General features: G+C 46.1%; 1 protein-coding gene across 1 annotated transcript in view; it reads right to left on the reverse strand.

The window, feature by feature from the left end:
- Positions 1 to 258: 258 nt before the first annotated feature.
- The window catches only part of LOC120986815 (transmembrane protein 233-like), a 38,257-nt gene continuing 13,776 nt past the window's right edge, over positions 259 to 24,739 (reverse strand). Inside the window, exons 2-3 of the mRNA XM_040415520.1 lie at positions 20,288 to 20,602; positions 259 to 464 (exon numbers count right to left, since the gene is read on the reverse strand). Of these exons, the coding sequence (XP_040271454.1) occupies positions 312 to 464; positions 20,288 to 20,602 (468 nt within the window). The 3' untranslated portion in view covers positions 259 to 311. The remainder of the gene's footprint in view (positions 465 to 20,287; positions 20,603 to 24,739) is intronic.

The following is a 24,739-nucleotide window of genomic DNA, read 5'->3' on the forward strand; positions in this document are numbered from 1 at the left end:
CGGGGCACAGGAAGATCTGCACTGTGTTACGTGATGTGTAGCGCGCAAATCGCAATAATCATAGAAGGCTGCCGTTTCTCTAAACCTTTCTTGATCCTTGGCCATTCCAACAACAGTTGCAGATAATGGATGCTATAAAAACACTACCACACATTACTGTCACAGCTATGACCGAGAAATCTGAAAAAATTTCGGCAATTGCATGGCATCCTTATAGAAGCACGACAGCACACGCCGGTCATTTTAAGAAGACTTTATTTACATTTTTTGGTCAGTTTTTGTTTTTTTTAGTTCTTTTAGTTCATGGAGTTTTATCTCATACGTGTAAATACGAGGACATAAACAACCACGGCGATAATGATTATAACGATCCCAATGACTGTAGCGGCAATGTTCAGGTTGAAGGCTGTACGGGAGCTCCGGTTGGCCAGGACGGTGTCATTCTGGTGACAGGCATCACGAGTCTATAAAAAAAAGGAGAAATTTATTAGTGCAATAGGGAGCATCAAAAATCCTTGACCTATATCTGTGCAGTTATATCTATTTCTGGGAAATAGGGGGGCAACTTTACAGGCTGTAGTGGTTGCATTTGTGACCAGGTGCTAAAGTCTAGGTGGCTCAAAGGCCCTCCTCCCACTTTTGGCCGTTCAGAGCACATCATGCAAAGCCCTGATGTTAGCGTCTCGACCTTGTATATGATAAACAGGATGGATGAAGCTCCAGGACTATTGACGAGTGGTTGAGCCTTACTCAGAGAAGACTGGGCGCTGCTGTTGACAGATCCCCGTATATAGCGTGAGACCCGTTTTTGGTTTGTTGCTGCACCTTAAAGAATGAACAAGGTCGATACACCCCAAAAGAAAATTGTTCTTCACCTCAGTCTTACCGTCAGTATGCAGCATGTAGAAATACATCTGATCTGATAATGTTAAAGTCTGGTCCAGAGTTGGGTTTATTTCAAATGTCTGGTCCGGGGTCTGATTTATTTTGAAGGTCTGGTCTAGGGTCTGATTTATTTTGAAGGTCTGGTCTAGGGTCTGCATTATTTTGAAGGTCTGGTCTAGGATCTGATTTATTTTGAAAGTCTGGTCTAGGGTCTCATTTAATTCAAAGGTCTTTTCTAGGATATGGTTTAATTTTAGGGTCTGGTTAGTAGTTTGAGATTTGGCATACAATTTACCATGGAACAGTATGTATAAAACCAAAAGCTAAAGCAAAAATGCACAAGGAGATAAAAAGGAGGTAAAAAACTAAAATCCAATGAAAAAACAAATATGAAATAAAATTAAAATAAAAAAAACTATAAAAAAAGACAGGAAGACAAAATAAAAAAAAGCTAATAAAAATTGCAAGAACAAAATCACAACGTCAGAATGTAAGGTTAGCCCCTTCAGGACCCTGCCATTTTTAATTTTAAAGAGGACCTTTCACTAGAATAGATCTCCCTGCACTTACTGTTATACCTGGGCGCCGCTCCGTTCTCCCGGTATAGCCTCCGGTATCTTCATATGTTCGGCTCCACCCAGTTGAGCCTGCCGGCGTATCCTTCTCCCAGGCTGTAGCGCTGGCCAATCGCAGCACTCAGCTCATAGCCTTAGAGGGTTTTTTTTCTCTCAGGCTATGAGCTGAGCGCTGTGATTGGCCAGTGCTACAGCCTGGGAGAAACAGATGCCGGCAGGCTCAACTGGGTGGAGCCGAACATATGAAGATACCGGAGGCTATACCGGGAGAACGGAGCGGCGCCCAGGTATAACAGTAAGTGCAGGGAGATCCCTGGGCGCCGCTCTCCATGTCTGTATACTTAGTTTAGATTTTGTATTCTAGTGAATGGTCCTCTTTAAGGCCGAATGCACACGGCCGTGGAACACAGACGTGAGCGGTCCGTGGTATCCCGGCCTGGCATCCTGCTGACAGCAGGAGCGCACGGCGTCATTGGTTGCTATGACGCCGTGCACTTCCTGCTGCCGCAGCACCTCAGTAATACACTCGTATGATCTATGAAGTGCACGGCGTCATTGCAACCAATGATGCTGTGCGCTCCTGCTGTCAGCAGGATGCCAGGCCGGGATACCACGGACCGCTCACGTCTGTGTTCCACGGCCGTGTGCATTCAGCCTAAGGACCAGGCCATTTTTTTGCAAATCTGTGTCACTTTATGTGGTGATAACTTTAAAATGCTTTTACTTATCCAGGCCTTTCTGAGATTAAGGTACTTTACATTCCCCATATGTCTACTTCATGTTAGGATCATTTTGTGAATGCCATTTTATTTTTTGGGTACGTTAGAAGGCTTAGAAAGTTTAGAAGCAAATCTTGAAATTTTTCAGAAAATTTCTAAAACCCACTTTTTCAGGACCAGTTCAGGTCTGAAGTCACTTTGTGAGGCTTACATAATAAAAACTACCAAAAAATGACCCCATTTTACAAACTACACCCCTCAAGGTATTCAAAACTGATTTTACAAACTTTGTTAACCCTTTAGGTGTTGTGTTCCACAAGAATTAATGAAAAATAGAGATAAAATTTCAAAATGTCACTTTTTTGGCAGATTTTCCATTTGAATCAATTTTTTTCAGTTACAAAGCAAGGGTTAACAGCCAAAAAAAACCTCAATATTTATGGCCCTGACTCTTTAGTTTACAGAAACACCCCATATGTGGTCGTAAACTGCTGTACTGGCACACGGCAGGGCGCAGAAGGAAAAGAATGCCATACGGTTTTTGGAAGGCAGATTTTGCTGGAATGTTTTTTTTTAGAGATGGGACGGGGGATTCGTCGAATCCACGAATCCCTCAAATCTTGCTGGATTCGTGGACTCGAATCCCGACGTAATTTACCGGATACGAATCCCGGTGGTGCCCAGACTGGTGGTGGCGGCAGCAGGGCACTCTAGAAGATGAGCGCTTCGCTGCTGCGACAGGGGAGGGAGAGGCGTTTCCTTTCTCTGTTCCTCTGATAGGCTGCCGGCACAAGGCCCGCAGCCTATCAGAGGCCGGTGCAGGCGGCACGCCGTACAGCGCGGGACACATCCCAGAAGAGGCCTGCATCGCAGCGGAGGCAAGTAAAAGTGTTTTGTTTTTTTATCTGTTACTGGCACATTGGCGAGGAGGAGAGGTGAGAGGCACTATGATACTACTGGCACATTGGGGGGGGGGAAACTATGATACTGGCACATTATGGGGGGAGATGGCACTATGATACTACTGGCACATTGGGGGGAGGCACTATGATACTGGACCATTATGGGGGGAGATGGCACTGATACTACTGGCACATTGGGGGGGAGGCACTATGATACTGGCACATTATGAGGGGAGATGGCACTATGATACTGGCACATTATGGGGGGAGATGGCACTATGATACTGGCACATTATGGGGGGAGGTGGCACTATAATACTGGCACATTATGGGGGAGATGGCACTATGATACTGGCACATTATGGGGGGAGGTGGCACTATAATACTGGCACATTATGGGGGGAGATGGCACTATGATACTGGCACATTATGGGGGGAGGTGACACTATAATACTGGCACATTGGGGGGGGGGCTGGCACTATGATACTGGCACATTGTGGGCGAGATGGCACTATGATACTGGCACATTGGGGGGGAGATGGCACTATGATACCGGCACATTGGGGGGGAGGAGAGAGGCACTCCACACTTGATACTGGCACATGGGGGGAGGAGAGAGGCATTTGATACTGGCACATGATTAGGGGGGCATCAATGGGGACACTTACTGGCACATTATTGGGTGGCACTGTGGGGCCACTTCTTGTTGGCACATTATTGGGGGGCGCTATGGGGGCATCTACTGAGGCCACAAAGAAGGGGTATTTTATATGGGGGGCTCTGTGTGGTACTAGTATTATCAGGGGTATTATCTGTTTCTGCAGTATAGTATTGGGAAGCACAGCGGCACAGTATTGGGGGTGTTAGGATAATTTGTCCAGAAGATGGGAGGATGATAGAAAAGTAGTAAACTAAGATTTTTTTTTCTCAAACTGCAGAGATGAAAAATGGCTGAAAAATGGTGGTCTGGTCTGAAAGGAGAAGATGAGGAAAGAGAACATCTACATCAAAGGAGACGTCACTGGATGTAAGAGGTATGTGGTGCTGTATTACCCTGTATGTTCTGTAGTGATAGGAGCAGGGGCGTAACGATCGCGGTCATATAGGGTGCGACCGTGACTGGGAGGTGGAGGTTCAGACAAACTGAAGCGGTCTGACTTTGTTTCTTACACCGTTCACACAATTATGTACAGGATTCGTAGGATTCGAGATTCGAAGATTCGATATATTCGAGAACCTTTTCGGATTCGGATTTGAAAAAAATTGGATTCGTCCCACCTCTAGTTTTTTTGACACCATGTCCCATTTGAAGCCCCCCCTGATGCACCCCTAGAGTAGAAACTCCAAAAAAGTGACCCCCTTTTAGAAACTACACCCCTCAAGGTATTCAAAACTGATTTTACAAACTTTGTTAACCCTTTAGGTGTTCCACAAGAATTAATGGAAAATAGAGATGAAATTTCAGAATTTCACTTTTTTGGCAGATTTTCCATTTTAATCCATTTTTTTCCACTTACAAAGCAAGGGTTAACAGCCAAACAAAACTCAATGGGCCAGATTTATCATTAGCTCAAGTCAGAATAATGGGGTGAAAAAGTCGCAAATTTTTGTGCAATCGCTAAAACTGCGCAAAAATTTGCGACTTTTTTCTGCTCTGCACTATGCTCGCCAGTTTTCTGAAAGTGGGCGTGTTTTCTTATGTAAATGAATCTCTAGACAGATTTACTATTGCGACTATTTAAAAAGTCGCAAAAAAATGCACAATTTCACTCCAGTGAGGACCATGCTTATCTTGTGAGACTTTTTAATAGAACATTCAACTTTTTTTGGAAAGATGTGCGACTTTTGTAAAGCTGCTAACTGACGGATAAACTGATACCGTCAAACCACATTTATTACAGTCTTAAAATGATAAATCTGGCCCAATATCTGTTATGTTATGTTATGTTACTAAGTCCTTGTATAGCGCTCTAGAGGAACTCAATCCGATCGAATATCTATGGCCCTGATTCTGTAGTTTACAGAAACACCCCATATGTGGTCGTAAACTGCTGTACGGGCACACGGCATTGTGCAGAAGGAAAGGAACGCCATACGGTTTTTGGAAGGCAGATTTTGCTGGACTGGTTTTTGAAACCATGTCCCATTTGAAGCCCACCGGATGCACCCCTAGAGTAGAAACTCCAAAAAATGACCCCATTTTGGAAATACGGGATAAGGTGGCAGTTTTGTTGGTACTATTTTAGAGTACATATGATTTTTGGTTGCTGTATATTACACTTTTTGTGAGGCAAGGTAACAAGAAATAGCTGTTTTGGCACCGTTTTTATTTTTTGTTATTTACAACATTCATCTGATAACATAACAAAGCATTTTTTTTAATGATTTTTTAGTGTCTTTACATTCTGAAAGTCGTAGTTTTATTTATTTTTTGGATGACTGTCTTGTGTAGGGGCTCGTTTTTTTTCGAGATGAGATGACAGTTTGATTGGTACTATTATAGGGTGCATATGACTTTTTGATCGCTTGCTATTATACTTTTTGTGATGTAAGGTGACAAAAAATGTTTTTTTTACACCGTTTTTTTACACCGATATTTTTATAGAGCAGGTTATTACGGACGCAGAGATACCTAATATGTATACTTTTTAATTTATTTTACACAATGATAAAATTTTTGAAACAAAGAAAATCATGTTTTAGTGTCTCTATAGTCTTAGAGCCATAGTTTTTTCTGTTTTTGGGCGATTATCTTAGGTACGGTATAATTTTTGCGGGATGAGATGACGGTTTGATTGGCACTATTTCGGGGTGAGTATGACTTTTTGATCGCTTGCTATTACACTTTTTGTGATGTGACAAAAAATGACTTTTTTTTACACAGTTTTTATTTAATTTTTTTTATTGTGCTCACCTGAGGAGTTAGATCATGTGGTATTTTTATAGAGCCGGCCGTTACGGACGTGGCTATACCTAATATGTATACTTTTTTATTTTTATTTAAGTTTTACACAATAATATCATTTTTGAATAAAAAAAAATAATCATGTTTTAGTGTCTCAATATTCTGAGAGCCATAGTTTTTTCAGTTTTTGGGCGATTATCTTAGGTAGGGTACCATTTTTGCAGGATGAGATGACGGTTTGATTGGCACTATTTTGGGGTGCATATGACTTTTTGATCGCTTGCTATTACACGTGATGTAAGGTGACAAAAAATGTTTTTTTTTTTACACCGTTTTTATTACTTTTTTTTACAGTGTTCATCTGAGGGGTTAGGTCATGTTATATTTTTATATAGCAGGTTCTTACGGACCTAATATGTATACTTTTTTTATTTACTTAAGTTTTACACAATAACAGCATTTTTTAAACAAAAAAAAAAAAATGTTTTAGTGTCTCCATATTCTGAGCCATAGTTTTTTAATTTTTTGGGCAATTGTCTTAGGTAGGGGCTCATTTTTTGCAGGATGAGGTGACGGTTAGATTGGTACTATTTTGGCGCCTTTTTGATCGCTTGGTGTACTTTTAGTGATGTAAAGTGACAAAAAATGTTTATTTTGCATAATTTTTATTTAAGTTTTTTTACGGTGTTCATCTGAGGGGTTAGGTCATGTGATATGTTTATAGAGCCGGTCGATACGGACGCGGCGATACCTAATATTTCAAATTTTCTTTTTTTCCCTATTTTTTTCAATTTTTTTTTTACTTTATTTGGGGAAAATGACATTTGTTTTTTTTTACTTGAAATTTTAAATTTTTTTGGGGGAAAACTTTATTTTTCCAACTTTTTTTCACTTTATTTTTTGTCCCACTTTGGGACTTCAACTTTTGGGGGGTCTTATCCCCTTTACAATGCATTCCAATACTTCTGTATTAGAATGCATTGGCTGCATGAGTAATAATGTGTGTATTACTCATACAGCTTCCTGCCTGTGAGATCCAGGGGGCTGAATCTCACAGGCTTTCCATCGGAAGGCAACCCCGATGCCTAAGGAAGGCATCGGGCTACCTTCCATGCCATCGGGTCTCTGTCACAGCAGCACGGGGACCCGATGGCAGCTCCGATCCCCGCCCGACATCGCACATGCCGCGGTCAGTGCTGATTTCACTGATGCTGGCGCATGCAGCCTGGGTCCGGCTATCAGTGACTGCCGGACCCCTGCCGCGGATCCCCATGAAGTACATGTACGTCACGGGTCTTTAAGTCCTGCAAAGAAATGACATAAATGAACGTCATGAGTCCTTAAGGGGTTAAAAAAAAAAAAAAAAAAGAATTGCAGTTAAAAAATGAAATTAAAAAAAGTTGCAGAGAAAGTAAATTGCAAAATAACGGAAATGTTAAAGAAAAAAAAAAACAGCAAAAGGATAAAAACATTAGTTTTGGCTAGTGGGTCGGAGCCTGGGAAGGGTAAACTATATATCAGACTATGCTGTCTTTTTGAAGGTTTAGTTTGGAACAAATGATTGGATAAATGTAATGAATAAGTTGGTAAGGCTGATTAGTCAGCCTGCATTTGTGGGAGGGGCGGAGGCTCTTCATATACGAGCCACACCTTCACTTCCAGGCGTGTGTTCTCACGTGCACAGCTGCCGCTGGGTGTCATTAGCAAACTCGCTTCTCTGGCGGTAGGAGTCTTTCTTTGCAGCATGGAGCTTGTTATTTTGCTCTCTGCTACCGTGGTATGCACGCGCCATACTATGTAAGTAGGTTGGGCCGGGGCCGTCTCTCCTGGCCGTTCGGAACCGTCTTTGCCTCAGAATCTGCTACCTCAGGTTTGTTCGTTGGGCCTAAATACTTCTATTTCTTTTCAACTTTGTTTGTTGGTAATAGGAGTTAGTTCCTATAAATCTTACAAGTTTCACTTTGCTTTGTTCGTCTCGTATGTAAAGTTACTTCAGCCGGTTTGCTGTAAAAATAGTTACCCGGCCTGCACGTGATGTCACGTTTGGAGATCGGACGCAGCTGTTATTGTTTAGGCCTCATGCTGTAGCTGTTCCTTGCCATGTGTCTCCCCCCCCCCCCCCCCCCCGCTACCACCATCTTTAGACTTCATGTATTTCACTGCTCCATGTACTTAAAAACCCTGCCGCACTTTCATGCTCTGCTGTTATCCTGAGCGGCATTTACACTTTCGGCTTTTATTTCATGTCTTATGCTGCATCCGCACGTCCTTACTGTCCTGCACTTTTCTACTCTTGGTTCGTATTCACTCAGATTGGTCTCACATTCAAGCTGCGGTCACCTGTTGGCTGTTACATCTCATTCCGTACCCAGCTGACAACCGGATCCGTATTACACGCCTGTTATTACATGTTGTATACTCGGCTTACTGCCATAGCTGCTACTGTTACTCCGTTTTCATGCTCTGGACGCACCACACTGGTGTTCCCACCTTGCTCCACTCACAACCAGAGCTGCGTTTATACCAAATTTCATTCTCTGCTTATACCCAAAGTTGTGTTCACACTTCTACTGCTACACCAGGTCGTATACCCCACCAAAGCCGCTTTCCATGTCTGCTGTCACATCAAGTTAATTTTCTGTTCACATCCAAAGCTGCGTCCACATGTCTGCTTTCACATCTTGTCCTACACTCCTTTCACTACTAGAGCTGCGTCCACATGTCTGCTTTCGCATCACGTCAATACTCTGCTCACTTTCAGGTTGCATTTATACGTCTGCTTTATACCATGCTTTTCATGCGCTACCCATACTCAGAGCTGCGCCCATACCATGTTTTTTAGGTACCACTCACATCCAAAGCTGCATTCACCCATTTGTTGTTACATCATGTGTTGTACTCTGCTCACACTCAAAGCTGCATTCTCCTGTTCATTGCTACGTCATTGTTTTGCTCAATCCCACTGGGGCAGTCTGCACCCACCGCTCTGGTATTGCTCTCCCGACAAACATAACTGCGTTCTTTTCAGGCTTACGTTCCCTTCCTCGGTGGTCTGTTACATTCCATAGGCCTACTTTCTGTTTTAATCCTGGTTCATATTCACTCAGACTGGTCTCCTTTTACTTCTGGTTCGTATTCACTCAGCTTGGTCTCCTGTCCCAGTTCACCAAACAGCTCCTCAGCAGAGGTCAGTGGGCCAGTAAGTTTCCTGCTATGTTTTCACAAGCTGTTTATTTGTTTGTCATGATAAGAGACTTCTCTTAGCGAACTTGCAATGCCTCAGGCTCTTGTTTTTTCTCCCATATCTGTTTCAATTTCATGTTTACCTTTATGGTTCGCGGTGGTTAGTGTTTTATGTATGCACGTGCTTCGGATTACTAATGTCTACATTTTTAACGCCTGTTGGCAGTCATCTTCCTTAGGCCACCTTCTAGCCAATCCAATCATTCAAGTCGCTTCATATGCCATCAGGTCCAGCTTACGTTTTAATTACTTATCGTCACTGCAACGTCATCCCTCTGTCTTCGGGGGCCCTTTGACTGATCCGGCCTCATGGCTCCGGGGGCCCCATGACCGTTTTTTCATGTTTTGTTTGTTAGGGGTACGACATGGTTGTAGGCTGATTAGTGCTCCAGGTTTGCTGTTGGAGGGGGTCATGGTTATGCGAGTCCCCAGGCATTCTGGTGCTGCATAAGTGGTTTATTTAAAAAAAAAATAATAATAATAAAAAAAAAAAAATTCATAAGAGGCTCGCACGAGTGGCTCTTCGCTTATAGGACCTCACGACTGGCATCGTCATTCGTAGTTCGCATGGTCATCTGATACTTGTTCCGCCATAAGAGGATCTCACGCATGGCTCCTGCCATAAGAGGCTCTCACGCATGGCTCCCGCCATAGGGGGACTCACTCTCACGCATGGCTCCCGCCATAGGGGGACTCACTCTCACGCATGGCTCCCGCCATAGGGGGACTCACTCTCACTCATGGCTCCCGCCATAGGGGGACTCACTCTCACGCATGGCTCCCGCCTTAGGGGGACTCACTCTCACGCATGGCTCCCGCCATAGGGGGACTCACTCTCACGCATGGCTCCCGCCATAGGGGGACTCACTCTCACGCATGGCTCCCGCCATAGGGGGACTCACTCTCACGCATGGCTCCCGCCATAGGGGGACTCACTCTCACGCATGGCTCCCGCCATAGGGGGACTCACTCTCACGCATGGCTCCCGCCATAGGGGGACTCACTCTCACGCATGGCTCCCGCCATAGGGGGACTCACTCTCACGCATGGCTCCCGCCATAGGGGGACTCACTCTCACGCATGGCTCCCGCCATAGGGGGACTCACTCTCACGCATGGCTCCCGCCATAGGGGGACTCACTCTCACGCATGGCTCCCGCCATAGGGGGACTCACTCTCACGCATGGCTCCCGCCATAGGGGGACTCACTCTCACGCATGGCTCCCGCCATAGGGGGACTCACTCTCACGCATGGCTCCCGCCATAGGGGGACTCTCTCTCACGCATGGCTCCCGCCATAGGGGGACTCTCTCTCACGCATGGCTCCCGCCATAGGGGGACTCTCTCTCACGCATGGCTCCCGCCATAGGGGGACTCTCTCTCACGCATGGCTCCCGCCATAGGGGGACTCTCTCTCACGCATGGCTCCCGCCATAGGGGGACTCTCTCTCACGCATGGCTCCCGCCATAGGGGGACTCTCTCTCACGCATGGCTCCCGCCATAGGGGGACTCTCTCTCACGCATGGCTCCCGCCATAGGGGGACTCTCTCTCACGCATGGCTCCCGCCATAGGGGGACTCTCTCTCACGCATGGCTCCCGCCATAGGGGGACTCTCTCTCACGCATGGCTCCCGCCATAGGGGGACTCTCTCTCACGCATGGCTCCCGCCATAGGGGGACTCTCTCTCACGCATGGCTCCCGCCATAGGGGGACTCTCTCTCACGCATGGCTCCCGCCATAGGGGGACTCTCTCTCACGCATGGCTCCCGCCATAGGGGGACTCTCTCTCACGCATGGCTCCCGCCATAGGGGGACTCTCTCTCACGCATGGCTCCCGCCATAGGGGGACTCTCTCTCACGCATGGCTCCCGCCATAGGGGGACTCTCACGCTTGTCATCGACATTGGTAGGTCATACGGCCATCTGATACTATTTTCCATGGCACACCTTTCAGAAGTTTTCTTTTGTTCATTTATATTTTACAGATTGGTACTTGCGGTTCATTTCAGCCTCATTTCATTAAGAAGCTTTACCCCATGTCTTTGTCTTTCTAGGTTATCGAGTCCCGGTTGATTACTAAACCCGTTGGGTTAAGCCCCAATCTTTTCCCCAGCCGTCCTTAATTCTAAGGTTCGCATCCTGGCCCCATGGGCCACTGGTGGTAGCTTCGGCCCCATGGCTTCAGGGGTCCGACCAACGGTTGTCAGTCCACCTGTGCAGCTATGCTTTTGAATGACATATCTTTACCTGCTTGCCAGCTTATTTTATTCAGGTTTAATTTTAGTTTGTCTGTTGTTATGTCAATTTTCTGTCACCTTTCCCTTCGTCTTTTCAGGTCATGCAGTTGAACTCATATTGGGGTCACCTTCCACGTCGGTCAGGTCTCGTTCCTAACTATATTTCGCCTTGCATGTTATTCATCGGGGGGCCCGATGACCACTTCGGCCCCATGGCTTCGGGGGCCCGATGACCGCTTCGGCCCCATGGCTTCGGGGGCCCGATGACCGCTTCGGCCCCATGGCTTCGGGGGCCCGATGACTGTTTTCAGTCCTGCTGGGCTGATTGCCTGGTTGGTTGTCCATATGTGCATCTGGGCTGATTTGGCCCCTATGTATCGCATACATACCTGCTTCCCTAATTTCCTAATAATCCATGTTGATTGCTAACTTTATGTTTTGACCGCAAACTGGTCTTGCCTCATATACTCCGAATTTTCGCTCTAGATCCCTGACGCCTTGCAGTTGGCTTGGGGATTAGTTTGCACATGCCATTCGAATTCCTTGTCTACCCTACTTGGCTTGGTTTTTGCCCACTTATAGGCCTACCCACGATCATGGCTTAGGGCACACAACAAGCCATTTAGTCAGGTCAGCTAACACACGCCTAGCTGGGTTAGGTTGTTCCCGTTGTTTCTCTCCCTAGGGTTCTTCGGATACCTCTTGGCCGTAGCCATGACCACAAATAAAATAAACACAAAAACATGTATACATCAAAAGTGTTGTCGAAGTGTTTAATACGTGATCACTGGGGGGTGAAACTCTTGCAACGCCCATCAATTGGCTGTTGTGCTCCGGTGAGCCTCGCAGCTAAATAAAAACACGTCACCATCCATTGGAGAGCAGCTGTGCTTATCATAGCTCAACCTCATTCACTTGAATGGGACTGAGCTGAGCCTATCACAGACAGGCAATTCTATAGTGCAATACTTTAGTATTGCAGTTCTCCTGTATGGCAAAATGAAACAAAAGTGTACTTTTTGGTATTGCCCTTTTTTAACAACACAGCAAGATGCTGCGGGGGTTCTTCGGAGACGGCATTGCAAGATACTGCAGTCTGCCCGTCGAACCCCGATGACAATAATGGGGTCCACCAGAGATCTAGCCAATACCCGGCAAATATGGCGGGAATCGGCCGGACAGAAACCATTGCACGCAGCTATTTTTGTCTGTCCGATTCCCAGCATGCTCTGCTGGAACAGCCTGCCAGAAAGGGTAGACGGAGATGTAAAAAAAGCCTTAAGATAGCTCAGTGATGAGCACTTGTGCCTTGTGGTTCTGGCTTCAAATCTGACTAGGGGCTCATGCGCCACCCGTTCCATGTGGCTGCCGCAGACGGGTGCAGAGCCATTCAACTTGAAAGGGTCCGTGATCTGTCCAAACAAAATTGAACATGTTCTATTTTTTGAGTTGTGGAGGCATGAACAGAAAAGTACTCCGTAGTGCTTCCGTGGGGTTCCATAGCTCTGCTCCTTCTGGATTAAGGACCTATTCAAGTCAAAGGTTTCGCATCTGTGATGCGGCGCACAAACGGCCTGTGCCTGTATACTGCGGTCCCGCTGTTTGCGAGACGTAATACGTGGCCGACCGCCACATGTTCGTGTGTATGAGCCCTAAGGCTGGTTTCACATATGCATTACAGGATCTGGCAGGCTGTTCCGGCAGAGGCTGGGTACTGCGGCTCACAGCGGGTGTTCACTGACTGTAATGGGACCTCATGGAGAAAGATTTTGAGCCTTAAAAATGAGCCTGTTAAGCCCTGCAGATTTTATCAGCGCTATATAAGCAAATGAAATTAAAAATTTTAAAACCAAAGAACAATTACATATCTGCTATTAGGGCAGTGCTTCTCAAATAGTGGGGCGCGCCAGGCTCCGTAAAGGGGGGCTCGTTCAGGGCGCCGGGCGGCCGACAGCTCGCAGTGTAATATGCGGCAGGGAGATGAGCGCTTCCATTGTGGAAGCGCTCATCTCCCTTCCTCTGATCAGAGGCCGGCGCAGGCGCTGGACTCGAAGTACGGAGCGAGGGCCGGGGGAGGGACTGAGAGGAGGAGCTGGGGGCCGGCAATAGCGGTGGGGCGGTGCGGTCACTGTACTATAGTGGTAGGCACTGTTATGGGGTGGGGGGTCTGTGGATGGCACATATATAACAGTGCCGGCGCGTCCCTCAGTGATGTCACGTGCCTGCACCGCCTGCTTTATGAATGCAGTTAAGGGGTGGGGGTCTGTGGATGGCACTGTTATGGACTGGGGGGGCATTGTGGATGGCACATATATAACAGTGCAAGCCACAGATCCCCCTGTAACAGTGCCAGCCACAGATCCCCCCCATAAGTGTCTGTCATCCACAGATCCCCCCATAAGTGTCCGTCATCCACAGATCCCCCCCATAAGTGTCCGTCATCCACAGATCCCCCCATAAGTGTCCGTCATCCACAGATCCCCCCCATAAGTGTCCGTCATCCACAGATCCCCCCCATAAGGGTCCGTCATCCACAGATCCCCCCCATAAGTGTCCGCCATCCACAGATCCCCCCCATAAGTGTCCGTTAACCACAGATCCCCCCATAAGTGTCCGTCATCCACAGATCCCCCCATAAGTGTCCGTCATCCACAGATCCCCCCATAAGTGTCCGTCATCAACAGATCCCCCCACAAGTGTCCGTCATCCACAAGCGGCGTCCCACACGGCGTTGGTTGCCTAGCAACTCTACGGCTGGAGAGAGGGAGCCCCAGTAGCAGTACTTATAACAATTTTATAGACAAATGACACTATTTACAGTCGCGCGGGGGGCGCGTGAAATGTTTTCTTCTCCCTAGGTGGGGCATGACAGAAAATAATTGAGAAGAACTGTATTAGGGTAAGGCCCCATGCACACGACCATGTCCGTTTTGTGGACTGCAAACTGTGGATCCATAAAACACGGACACTGGCTGTATGCGCGCCGCATTGTGGTGCAGACCGCTTGAGTTCAGTTGGTCCACAATCCGCATGTTGCTGTCGAAGAAAGAACATGTGCTTCCGGGTCTGTGTGACCGCGCGGCAAAAGATAAGACGTGTCAACATGCAGATTGCGGACCTATTGAAGGGAATGGTTCAGCACCACGATGCGTTGTGAACACAGCGAGTGTCCGTGTTATCTGGATCCGCAGCTTGCAGTCCTCAAAACGAACAAGGTCGGGGGGCGTGTCCGGACACCGACGGTGATGGCTGCTTGAAGGAGCTGTTCCCACCTGCACCGCAACTTTCTGGCCAGCGACACATCTCTCTTGGATCCTATGGGGAAGAAAGTGTCTCCGAAAAAGACCCCTAACCCTCCCCGATCCCCCTCACCTACTAGGACTGTTGAGCAGTGCTGGGATTGCACTCCGGGTACGGCGCTTCCACCTCGCAGCACCAAGGCACAGGGGGCCTCCCGCCATTCCTCCCTCCCCCCGCTGGATTCCTGCGCCCTGACCAGGGAAAAGGACACAGCGCTACTTACCCCTGCTGGATTTCTTCCAGGAACTGGGCCGCCGTCCACAGTGTCTGCACGCGGATCCTCTGACCTGGGGCTCTCACCGGCCGCCCCGGACTTTCGGCCTGCTGCTGCTGGAAGGAGGGATCCCGCCATGATGGCTCCTGGACCCGCTTCTCAGGGGGCGACTGCAACTAAAGGTACTGTGGCCACTAGGGGACGGAATATTATCCCAGGGGACCCTGCATCCAGCCTTCCTGGGACCCCCCCCCCCCCCCACATGAGCCCTGGCGAAATAAGCAGCCCCCAGCCCCTCCATTGCTGGAACAGGGGGACAGCAGCTCTCCTCTCCCTTCTGACATCTGGGCCAGATTTCCAAGCCCTCCATCACTTGCCGTTATGGACCCCCCACCCCTGCCTGAAGCTCCACAGCCCTGGGCGAGCTATTTTAGCCGCTTTCCTACAAAAGAGGACTTTCGGGTTCTTATTTCTGAAGTCACGGACGCCTGCAGAGCTGAAATTGCGGCAGTTCCCACCAATATTAAACGTGTGGTGGACCGGGTTGACTCCCTAGAAAATGCTCATGACGATACCAGGCAATATATTTCCACGCTTCATGAATCCATTGTGCTCAGGGGCATGGGACGGCATTTAGAGGACTTGGATAACCGAGGGCGCCGGAACAATATCCGAGTACGGGGTCTTCCGGAGGCTACCGGTGACGAAGATCTCTTTGCTACGCTGGAAGCTATCTTTAACATGATCCTGGGGCAACCATCCTCGCACAAGATCAAGTTGGACAGAGCTCATAGAGCACTCAAGCCTAAGGGATCTGCTTCGCGTCCTAGGGACGTAATTTGTTGTGTCCACGATTTTGCCCTTAAAGAATCCATCATGGCTAAGGCGAGATCTCTACGAATGTCAAGGGGCTTAACTCCAACGCCAAGAGGAAACTCTTGCTTTTGGAATTGAAATCCCTTAAAGCGGACATTGTGTTCTTACAGGAAACACACTTTGATGGCAGCTCCTCCTTCCGTTTTGCCTCTCACCTTTATCCTACCGCTTATTCGGCTACTCATAGCCATCGGAGGGCGGGTGTTGCCATCTTGGTGTCTGCACAGTGTCCCCTCAGGATTAAATCTTCAATATTAGATCCACAGGGCCGTTACATTATTCTTCGTGGCCGTTTGGCGGATAGACCTATCACCTTATGTAACATTTATGCACCAAACACGTCCCAGATTCGCTTTCTCGGCGGAATCTTCCGCAAGGTGTTTGGTGAGGGAGCGGACTCCTCAGAGCCCCTAGTCCTCCTGGGTGGAGATTTTAATGCAGTGTTCTCTGAATCGATGGATCGCCTGGCCCTTCCAGGTAGACCAATACACTCGACACAGCAGCGCTTAGCCAGAGATTTTCATAAACTAGTGCGGAAATACTCCCTGTATGACCTCTGGCATCTCACTTATCCCACTGATAGGTCCTTTTACTCTGCCCCACATGGTTCACACACCCGTATTGATTACCTCTTTGGTACCATTTCGACCCTCAGACTATTGGAGGGAGCGGACATGGGCCGAATCACCTGGTCAGACCATGCTCCTGTACTAGTTGACATTAGTAGTGAGTCGGGCCATGTACGCCATTGCCACTGGAGACTTAATGACTCCCTCCTGAAACAACCTACCATTAGGGAGGAACGCCGCGAACGTCTGAAAACGTACTTTGACCTAAATGAGGGATCAGTAGGGGATGTCCGTCCTTTGTGGGAAGCGCATAAAGCGGTCATGAGGGGTCATTGTATTGCAATAAGCTCAAAATTAAAGAAGACCTCGACTGCCTTAGTCAAGACCCTTACGTCCCGCCTTCAAACACTAGAAGACAAGATGGCTGCTCATCCCTCACGCTGCACACTGAGACGAATTGTAGATACTAGGACCCAATTGAAGAGTCTAGCTTTAGGTCATGTCAGCAAGTTATTACTTTACACACGACAGCGCTATTATGCTTGGGGGAACAAACCCCACACTTTGCTGGCCAGACAACTTAGGAACCACAGCTCCCAAACGGGGCCGAGTGCTATTAGGGGATCTGACAGAACAATCCACTATGACCCCCGGGTGATAGCGGAGCGGTTCTCAGCCTATTACTCTTCCCTGTATAACTTACCCTCCGACCTTCCCACAGATGAGGGACTGAGAGATAGTACACTCCGGTCTTATTTGGCATCCTGTCGCCTTCCTACCCATTTGTCCCAGGCCGTCAGGGGGCCGACAACACACAAAGAAACATTGACTTGATAGATGTCATATCTCGCTCGGGTGAGGAGGCGTTACTTCTTAGTTTAGATGCGGAAAAGGCATTTGACCGTTTAGGTTGGCCTTTCCTCTTTGCTACCCTCCAGGCTTACGGCCTTTCTGGCCCATTTGTTAGAGCCATTCATAGCCTATACTCCTCCCCACAGCGACGATCAGACTACATCATGCTCAATCTCGACCCATAAACATTGCTAATGGAACGAGGCAGGGTTGCCCCCTATCTCCCCTACTTTTTGCCATGTGTATCGAACCCCTGGCGGCCAAGATCAGGGCTTGCACGGATATCAGAGGTGTTATGGTCAAGGATAGGGAGTTTAAGCTATCGCTATATGCTGATGATATCCTCCTTACCCTTACCAAGCTTCACATTTCCCTACCAAACCTCCACTCCATCCTACGGGAGTTTGATCGTTTCTCGGGGTATAAGGTCAACACCCATAAAACTGAGGCCCTCCCTCTTAATCTTTCTCAGACGGCCCTGAGCTCTCTCAAGGTTAACTTTCCTTTCCATTGGAAGACGGATTCACTGCGATATTTGGGGGTTGACCTCACTCCCCGATATGGAGAGCTTTACAAAGCTAATTTCCCACGTATATATGCCGAGATTAGGGGTCTTCTAGATAGGTGGTACTCTCTCTCATGGGGTGTATTGCTGCGACTAAAATGTCGATCTTGCCCAAGCTTCTGTACCTTTTTGAGACCTTACCGATTAAAGTCCCCCTTAAAGACCTGAGATCCACTCAATCCCACCTCCTTAGATTCATATGGGCGGGAAGGCGGCACAGAATCCCGAGGTCGGTTCTCCTATCTAGTAGGCACCAGGGCGGTCTAGGGGTTCCGGATCTGTCTAAATATTACTGGGCGGCCCAGCTACGCTCTTGTCACAGCCTGGGCTTCCTTGCACCCTTATTCTGTCTGGATGCAGGTAGAAATACTCTGGCTGGCTCCTGTACATCCTAACTCCATGCTATGGTCCGGGCCTGACAGGACTCAGCCAGCCAAGGATCTCCTAGGGCCCATGGCTTGTACCAGACGCATCTGGCAGCAGTGCAGTAGCAAATTCCCCCTGGAGTCCACTCACTCCGCCATGACCTCCTTCTTATATTACCCCACGCTCCCTGCTAGTCTTATCACGTCCACAATGAGACCATGGTTTCAGCGGGGGGTGTTTCGGTTCGCTGATATTGGGGACCCCTTCACTAGGGTCCTTATGCCGTTTACTACCCTGCAGGCCAAATATGATCTCCCCCCCTCCTCCAACTTCTTTTATATCCAGATTAGGCACTTTGCCCAGTCCACCTTTTCAGGGGTCACTGTTTCCCTCCCGACTCCCTTTGAACGCCTTTGCAGGGAAGGGGTACATGCGAAAGGTTTAGCCTGGAAAAGCCCCGAACCACCACGGGTCTCTGATTTGTATGCCAGGGTAATGGAGGTCCGAACAATGGAGTACTCCACTGCTATGCTTCAGGGCAAAATGGCACTCTTCAATGCCATATGGGACATATGGGATAATTACTGGGCCACTAGGCAACCTTGACGATCTCGTGTGAAAGGAATATTCCCCCCCCCCCCCCCTTTTTTATGTCTTTGTCTATGTCATTTGTCTTGTCTGTTGGGTATCTGTTGGGTTGGGTATTATTGGCTGAGAAGCTCTGGGCCTTCGGGTCCTTAAGGCTCTCTCGCTTCTACCTGATGTCTCTTTGTTTAGGATACATTGCACAGTAGTCCTTCTTCGGACTGGTTACAGATAGACACAGTCTCAGTTAGTTCATGTTAATGCTTTATTTTTGTTCGGTCTTCCATTCTTCATCACTGACTATTATCAAGTGTTACATATGCCCATCCAATATGTATGTGATGTATTTTGTGTATTATCCTTACTTTGTACTTCTGTGCATTATTCTACTGTAAAAGTGTATTTACATTTCTGTTTTACACCATAATAACTATACAATTATAAAAAAAAAAACGGACAAGGTCGCCGGCATGGGGCCTAAATGTAGAATTCAAATGTTATTTATATCTTACTGTTGTGGAAATTTTATTATGCGAACATTTTACCTTAGGATGTGGGTGTGTTTTTATAGATTGTCATCTGTCTCCCTGTGTCTGATTTAGCCAAAGAGCGCTCTAGCAGAGGGTACTTTGGCTGAATCGGGACCAGTGGTAAAACCGTCAGTATGAAAACCTTCTCATGGGCTTGGAGACATATTTGCTTTTAAGACATGCTTATCTGCCTTGTCGGTATACTAGTACCGTATACTGACAATAGCCGTAGCATTGTCTCGCAGATAATTTCAAACCTATAGGAACCAGTAGAATGATCTTTATTAGATACTGATCACCTTTGAGCAGTATTGAATGAGGTCCATGCTGACAGTGATGGGGGGTGGGCGGCCATCTGGCTGATCAGACAATGGACATGACTCATCCTTCCTTATACAGGGATGGGGCATGTGCATTGTCTGCCCAGCCACATTGGTTGCCCCGCCCTGTCCTTTGACATCACTTCCTGCATGTTATCACTTCCTGTATCCTTGTCTTGGGCCAGCCCCTTTTACACCTTTTGTTAGTAAATAAAAGTACAGGCTGGGCATGGAGAAGGAGGAGTTGCTCAGAATTTTCAATCAAGATGGTAACACCTGGGTCTATCTGTGACTGCGGCTGAGGGAAGAGAGTTTCACCTTTTTCCTTACACAAACTTTGATGCGAGCTGATTACAACTATTAATATTTTCTACAACATTAAAATGAACAGCATAAAAAAAACATAAAACAAAATTGCAGTTTTTTTATAGCCCCTGCCCCAATAAAACTAATAAAAGAGTTATAGGCACCAATGAAAAATATATGTTGTCCTGCAAAAAATAACAATTCTACAACGACAATAATAACAACAAAAAATAAAACGCTATGGCCCTTGGAATATAATGAAAGAAAAATTGCTTAGTTCGAAATTGGTTAAATATTGAAAACATAAGAAAGAGTAGGCATTTTTTGGGTAGTTACCTTGATGGAGAATAACAAAGCCACGATCCCAAGTGGCAGGCAGCAACAGAGCAGGTTCACAATGGACCAGATCAAGTAATCCTTCTGAGGGGCCCGGTAGGATGCTTGCTCGGGCTGCACGGTCACCGCATTTGAAGTGGGTTCGTACATTTTTTTACAGTCTCCCTTTATCCGCAGTTGCAGTAGACTTGTGTGTGACTCCTGTGCTGCTTCTGTTCTTTGCACTTTGGTGTGGTTGGCTTTATGTGTAGGGGTGGAGTTCCGTAGGTCAGTAGTTCTTTGGCCTATTTTACATCTTAAAGTGCACCTGGCAGCCTTTCGAGGAAATAAACGTTACACCATACTTTGGAATTTTTGTTTGGACCAGGTCTTTTAGAAATTAGTTGCAGGCAATTCTATATCTAGTAAGTCCTTGATATATTTTAAGTTGGGTTCTTTCTCATTAAAAAGTGGTTTGGGTGCTTGGCTTCATGAAATTAGTGACATGAATGAATCTGTGGAGTTGGGGTGTTGTCTTTGGTAGCACTGTGGGCCACAAGACGGAAGCTTCTCCTCTGGTGGCTGAAGTTCTCCATCCTGACAGCTGTTGGACCTGGCTGAGATACACATGTGCACACACTGGAGCAGTATTTCCTGTCTAGGCTGAATCTCCTTCCCTCGCTGTCAGACCTTGTCCCTGCTACTGGAGTTAGATGTTATAGCGGCTTCTCTGTGTAAGGGACACCATGGATATTCAAATTATGTAACAAGAAATGGCACGTAAGGTGCAAAATGTGTTCCTTATGACCCACCTATATGTCTACTATTTGCTCCAAACTTGTAGCCTTTGGATCACAAATAGTACAAATGATCCCCTTCAAGACCCATATACAAACCTCCCACAGCAAGCAGAGATCTTAAAAACTGTGAGGAATTGAAACCTGAAATATAGTACTGAGTTACAGAACTTTTCATTATGCAACGATTTTTCTTCACTTACCGAAAACCTCTTTTGTTTGTCAAGTGCATGTCTTTGTGGTTCTGCAGCGTCCCACTACACGTGTGTGGGCACTGCTTAAAAGCACTTTTTGCTCTAAAAACTGTATTATGCTGTATTTGTGACTTTGTACTAATTTACCTGCAAAATCCCTGTTACCAGGCAGATTAGGTGTAATTTATACATCCCACCACTAGATGGGGATAAAACTTAGGTCTTATACATATACCTAGGTCAAGCCTAGTGAGGGAGAGGAGATCAGATCAGAGTGGAGATCAGGGTTGAGAATGGATCAGAGTCTAGAGCAGTTCTGAGTAGATAAGATTAGATTAGTGGGAGAGAATGCAGAGTGAAGACTCCATAACACCGATTAGTGAGTGGAGCCAACTTCGCCATGTGGTAGTACTAAGATGTGAGGCGCAGAAGAGCGTTTTCCTTCTGTGGACGGACTATACACTTGCATCCCTGACCAGTAGGAGAGAGTTTGCCTCCCTGGAATAGAAACAAGCTTCCTAACGATTCATCGTGATAAGAGCCATTATTGAGGGCCACAAACACCTTTGCACATGGTGGAGGACTTATAGCTTCCGGCAGCCACACCATACGTCTGGGAAACAGGGTAGCTACATGTCCTAATATTCAGCTTGGAGGGAAAGGATAAGGTATAGGATTGAGCACATCAAAAGGAATAAGGTACTCCCCAACCACAGCTCAAACAAAGCCTGAGAAAGCCTGGAAACAGTGGATCTGCAGAAATTACTCTAATACCAACCAGAGACTGTATTTTGTACTGCTGCAACCAAAAGTCATCATCAGTAAAAGTTGTGAGTTGCAACTTACCACTGTCTACCTCATTATTACCACTATTGGTTGTACCACCATTAACGATACTGGCGTCACAACAAATACCATCAAGGGACTCAGCCGCAACAAGCACCCTAAGCACCCCTAACATCAAGGGCACCTCAACCACCATCTTGGCTGATGCTTCCCTACCACAGAGAGTGCCCCGGAGGATTTCGTGCTGTCCACCTCAACACTGTGCTGCCAGCCCAGAGAGGCTTTCTGCTAACCGTGAGTAAACCGATGAACTGTGTTATATCATTTGGCCCCTCATCGGTCCACCGTGCACCTCAAGTGTTGCCCCTGCGCTACTGGCTGGCTGCAATTCCTCTTTGGCTGATGTTATGGCAAATGATTAACTATCTGATGATTTATTTATCTAGATTCTTCTGCACATTATAACTGACCACACTATTGCTCTTCTTCCCTTTGCTCTTCTGGAGTCTGTCTATGGGAATTTTTGCCCATTCATCTAGAAGAGCATTTTTGAGGTCAGACACTGATGTTGGCGGAGATGGCTCAGCTCACAATCTCCATTCAGATGTTGAGGACACGACTTTGTGGGCCGGTCAAGTTCTTCCACACCAAACTAAAGTACTGGTAGTAACTGGAATGGGTGGACTACAGTACCCTGAAAGATTATCAAAATTAGGGTTATTCACTTTAGAAAAAAGACGACTGAGGGGAGATCTAATAACTAGTGATGAGCGGCAGGGGTCATATTCGAATTCGCAATATTTCGCGAATATTTTGTAGAATATTCGTCGAATATTCGCAAATTCGAATATTCGTTATATTCTACAATTTTTTTTACTCAAAAAAATCGGCAAGGTAATGATCGTGTAATATGCGAATTTTCATCATGCGAATTTTTTTTTTTTCAACTTACAACTATTAGACAAAGAAGATTATAGCACTATGTTAGCTAAATTGTTCTATATTCGTTTTTTTTAGAATATTTGCTATATTGCTATAACTTCGTTTTTTCGAATATTCGCAATATTCTAAAACAAGAATATATAGCAATATAGTGAATATTCGAAAAAAATATGAATTTAGAGCAATTTAGCTAATCTAGTGCTATAATCTTTTTTTTTTTTTATAGTTTTATGAACTTCAGATGAGAAAAAAATTACAACTATTAGACAAAGAAAATTATAGCACTATATTAGCTAAATTGCTCTTTATTCATTTTTTTCCAAATATTCACTATATTGCTATATATTCTTGTTTTAGAATATTACGAATATTCGAAAAAACAAAGTTAAAGCAATATAGAAAATATTCAGAAAAAAAAAATTAATATAGAGCAATTTAGCTAATATAGTGCTATAATCTTCTTTGTCTAATAGTTGTAAGTTGAAAAAAATCGCAATAAAAATTCGAAAATGCGCAAACAACACTACTCCTAAAGTCAAATATACGGCAGCCTTCTCATTGGCCCACAAGCTAGAAACAGGGAGGGATCATGTGTAAAAAAAAAATAATATTCGAAATTACGAATATATATCACTATATTCGAAATATTCGCAAATTTTCGAAGTACCTATATTTGTGATAAAAATTCGAAATTCGAATATTCGTGATCAACACTACTAATAACTATGTATAAATATATCAGGGGTCAGTACAGAGATCTCTCCCAACATTTATTTATCTCCAGGACTGTGACTGTGACGAGGGGACATCCTCTGCGTCTGGAGGAAAGAAGGTTTGTACACAAACATAGAAGAGGATTCTTTACGGAAAGAGCAGTGAGACTATGGAACTCTCTGCCTGAGGAGGTGGTGATGGTGAGTTCACTAAAAGAGTCCAAGAGGGGCCTGGATGTATTTCTGGAGATTAATAATATTCCAGGTTATAGTTACTAGAGATGGGTCATTGATAGAGTTGAGCGGACACCTGGATGTTTGGGTTCGACGGGTTCGTCCGAACTTCACAAAAAAGTTCGAGTTCGGGACCCGAACTTGACCCCGAACCCCATTAAAGTCAAAGTCAATGGGGACCCGAACTTTTGAGCACTAAAATGGCTCTAAAAATGTCATGGAAAGGGCTAGAGGGCTGAAAGTGCTCTGCAAACAAATGTGGATAGGGAAATGACTTTAAATAACATAAAGGAAAATGCAGCAGCACAACAGTCGGATCCTTCAGTGGTGGTGCCCGTGGTGTCAGTTGCCAGTCCGTAGCACCCCGTCACAGTAAATACAAAATAGAAGATGTACCACGGCACTCTCATTTCTTCAGCAGTTCAACATTTAATCACCAAATCTCAGCGACGTTTCAACCAGTGTGGTCTTTTTCACCAGACCACACTGGTCGAAACGTCGCTGAGATTTGGTGATTAAATGTTAAAATGCTGAAGAAATGAGAGTGCCGTGGTACATCTTCTATTTTGTATTCAAATAACATAAAATACGTAAAAATAAAACATAATATTCTTTATCTAGGAGGACCAGGTCAATATGGAGTAGGAGGTTGAGGAGGCAGTGGATGTGGCGGTGTAGGTGGAAGTGGCGGTGGAGGAGGTAGCCTACACTGGTTTTTGGTTTTAAATTGTATTTTTTAAATTAGGGTACACCCCAAAACTTTGGGAAATATAACCTGTGATAACCCCCTCCAGTCATGCTAAACAC

The sequence above is a fragment of the Bufo bufo genome, chromosome 1 (assembly GCF_905171765.1).
Source record: "Bufo bufo chromosome 1, aBufBuf1.1, whole genome shotgun sequence".
Taxonomy (NCBI): Eukaryota; Metazoa; Chordata; class Amphibia; order Anura; family Bufonidae; genus Bufo; species Bufo bufo.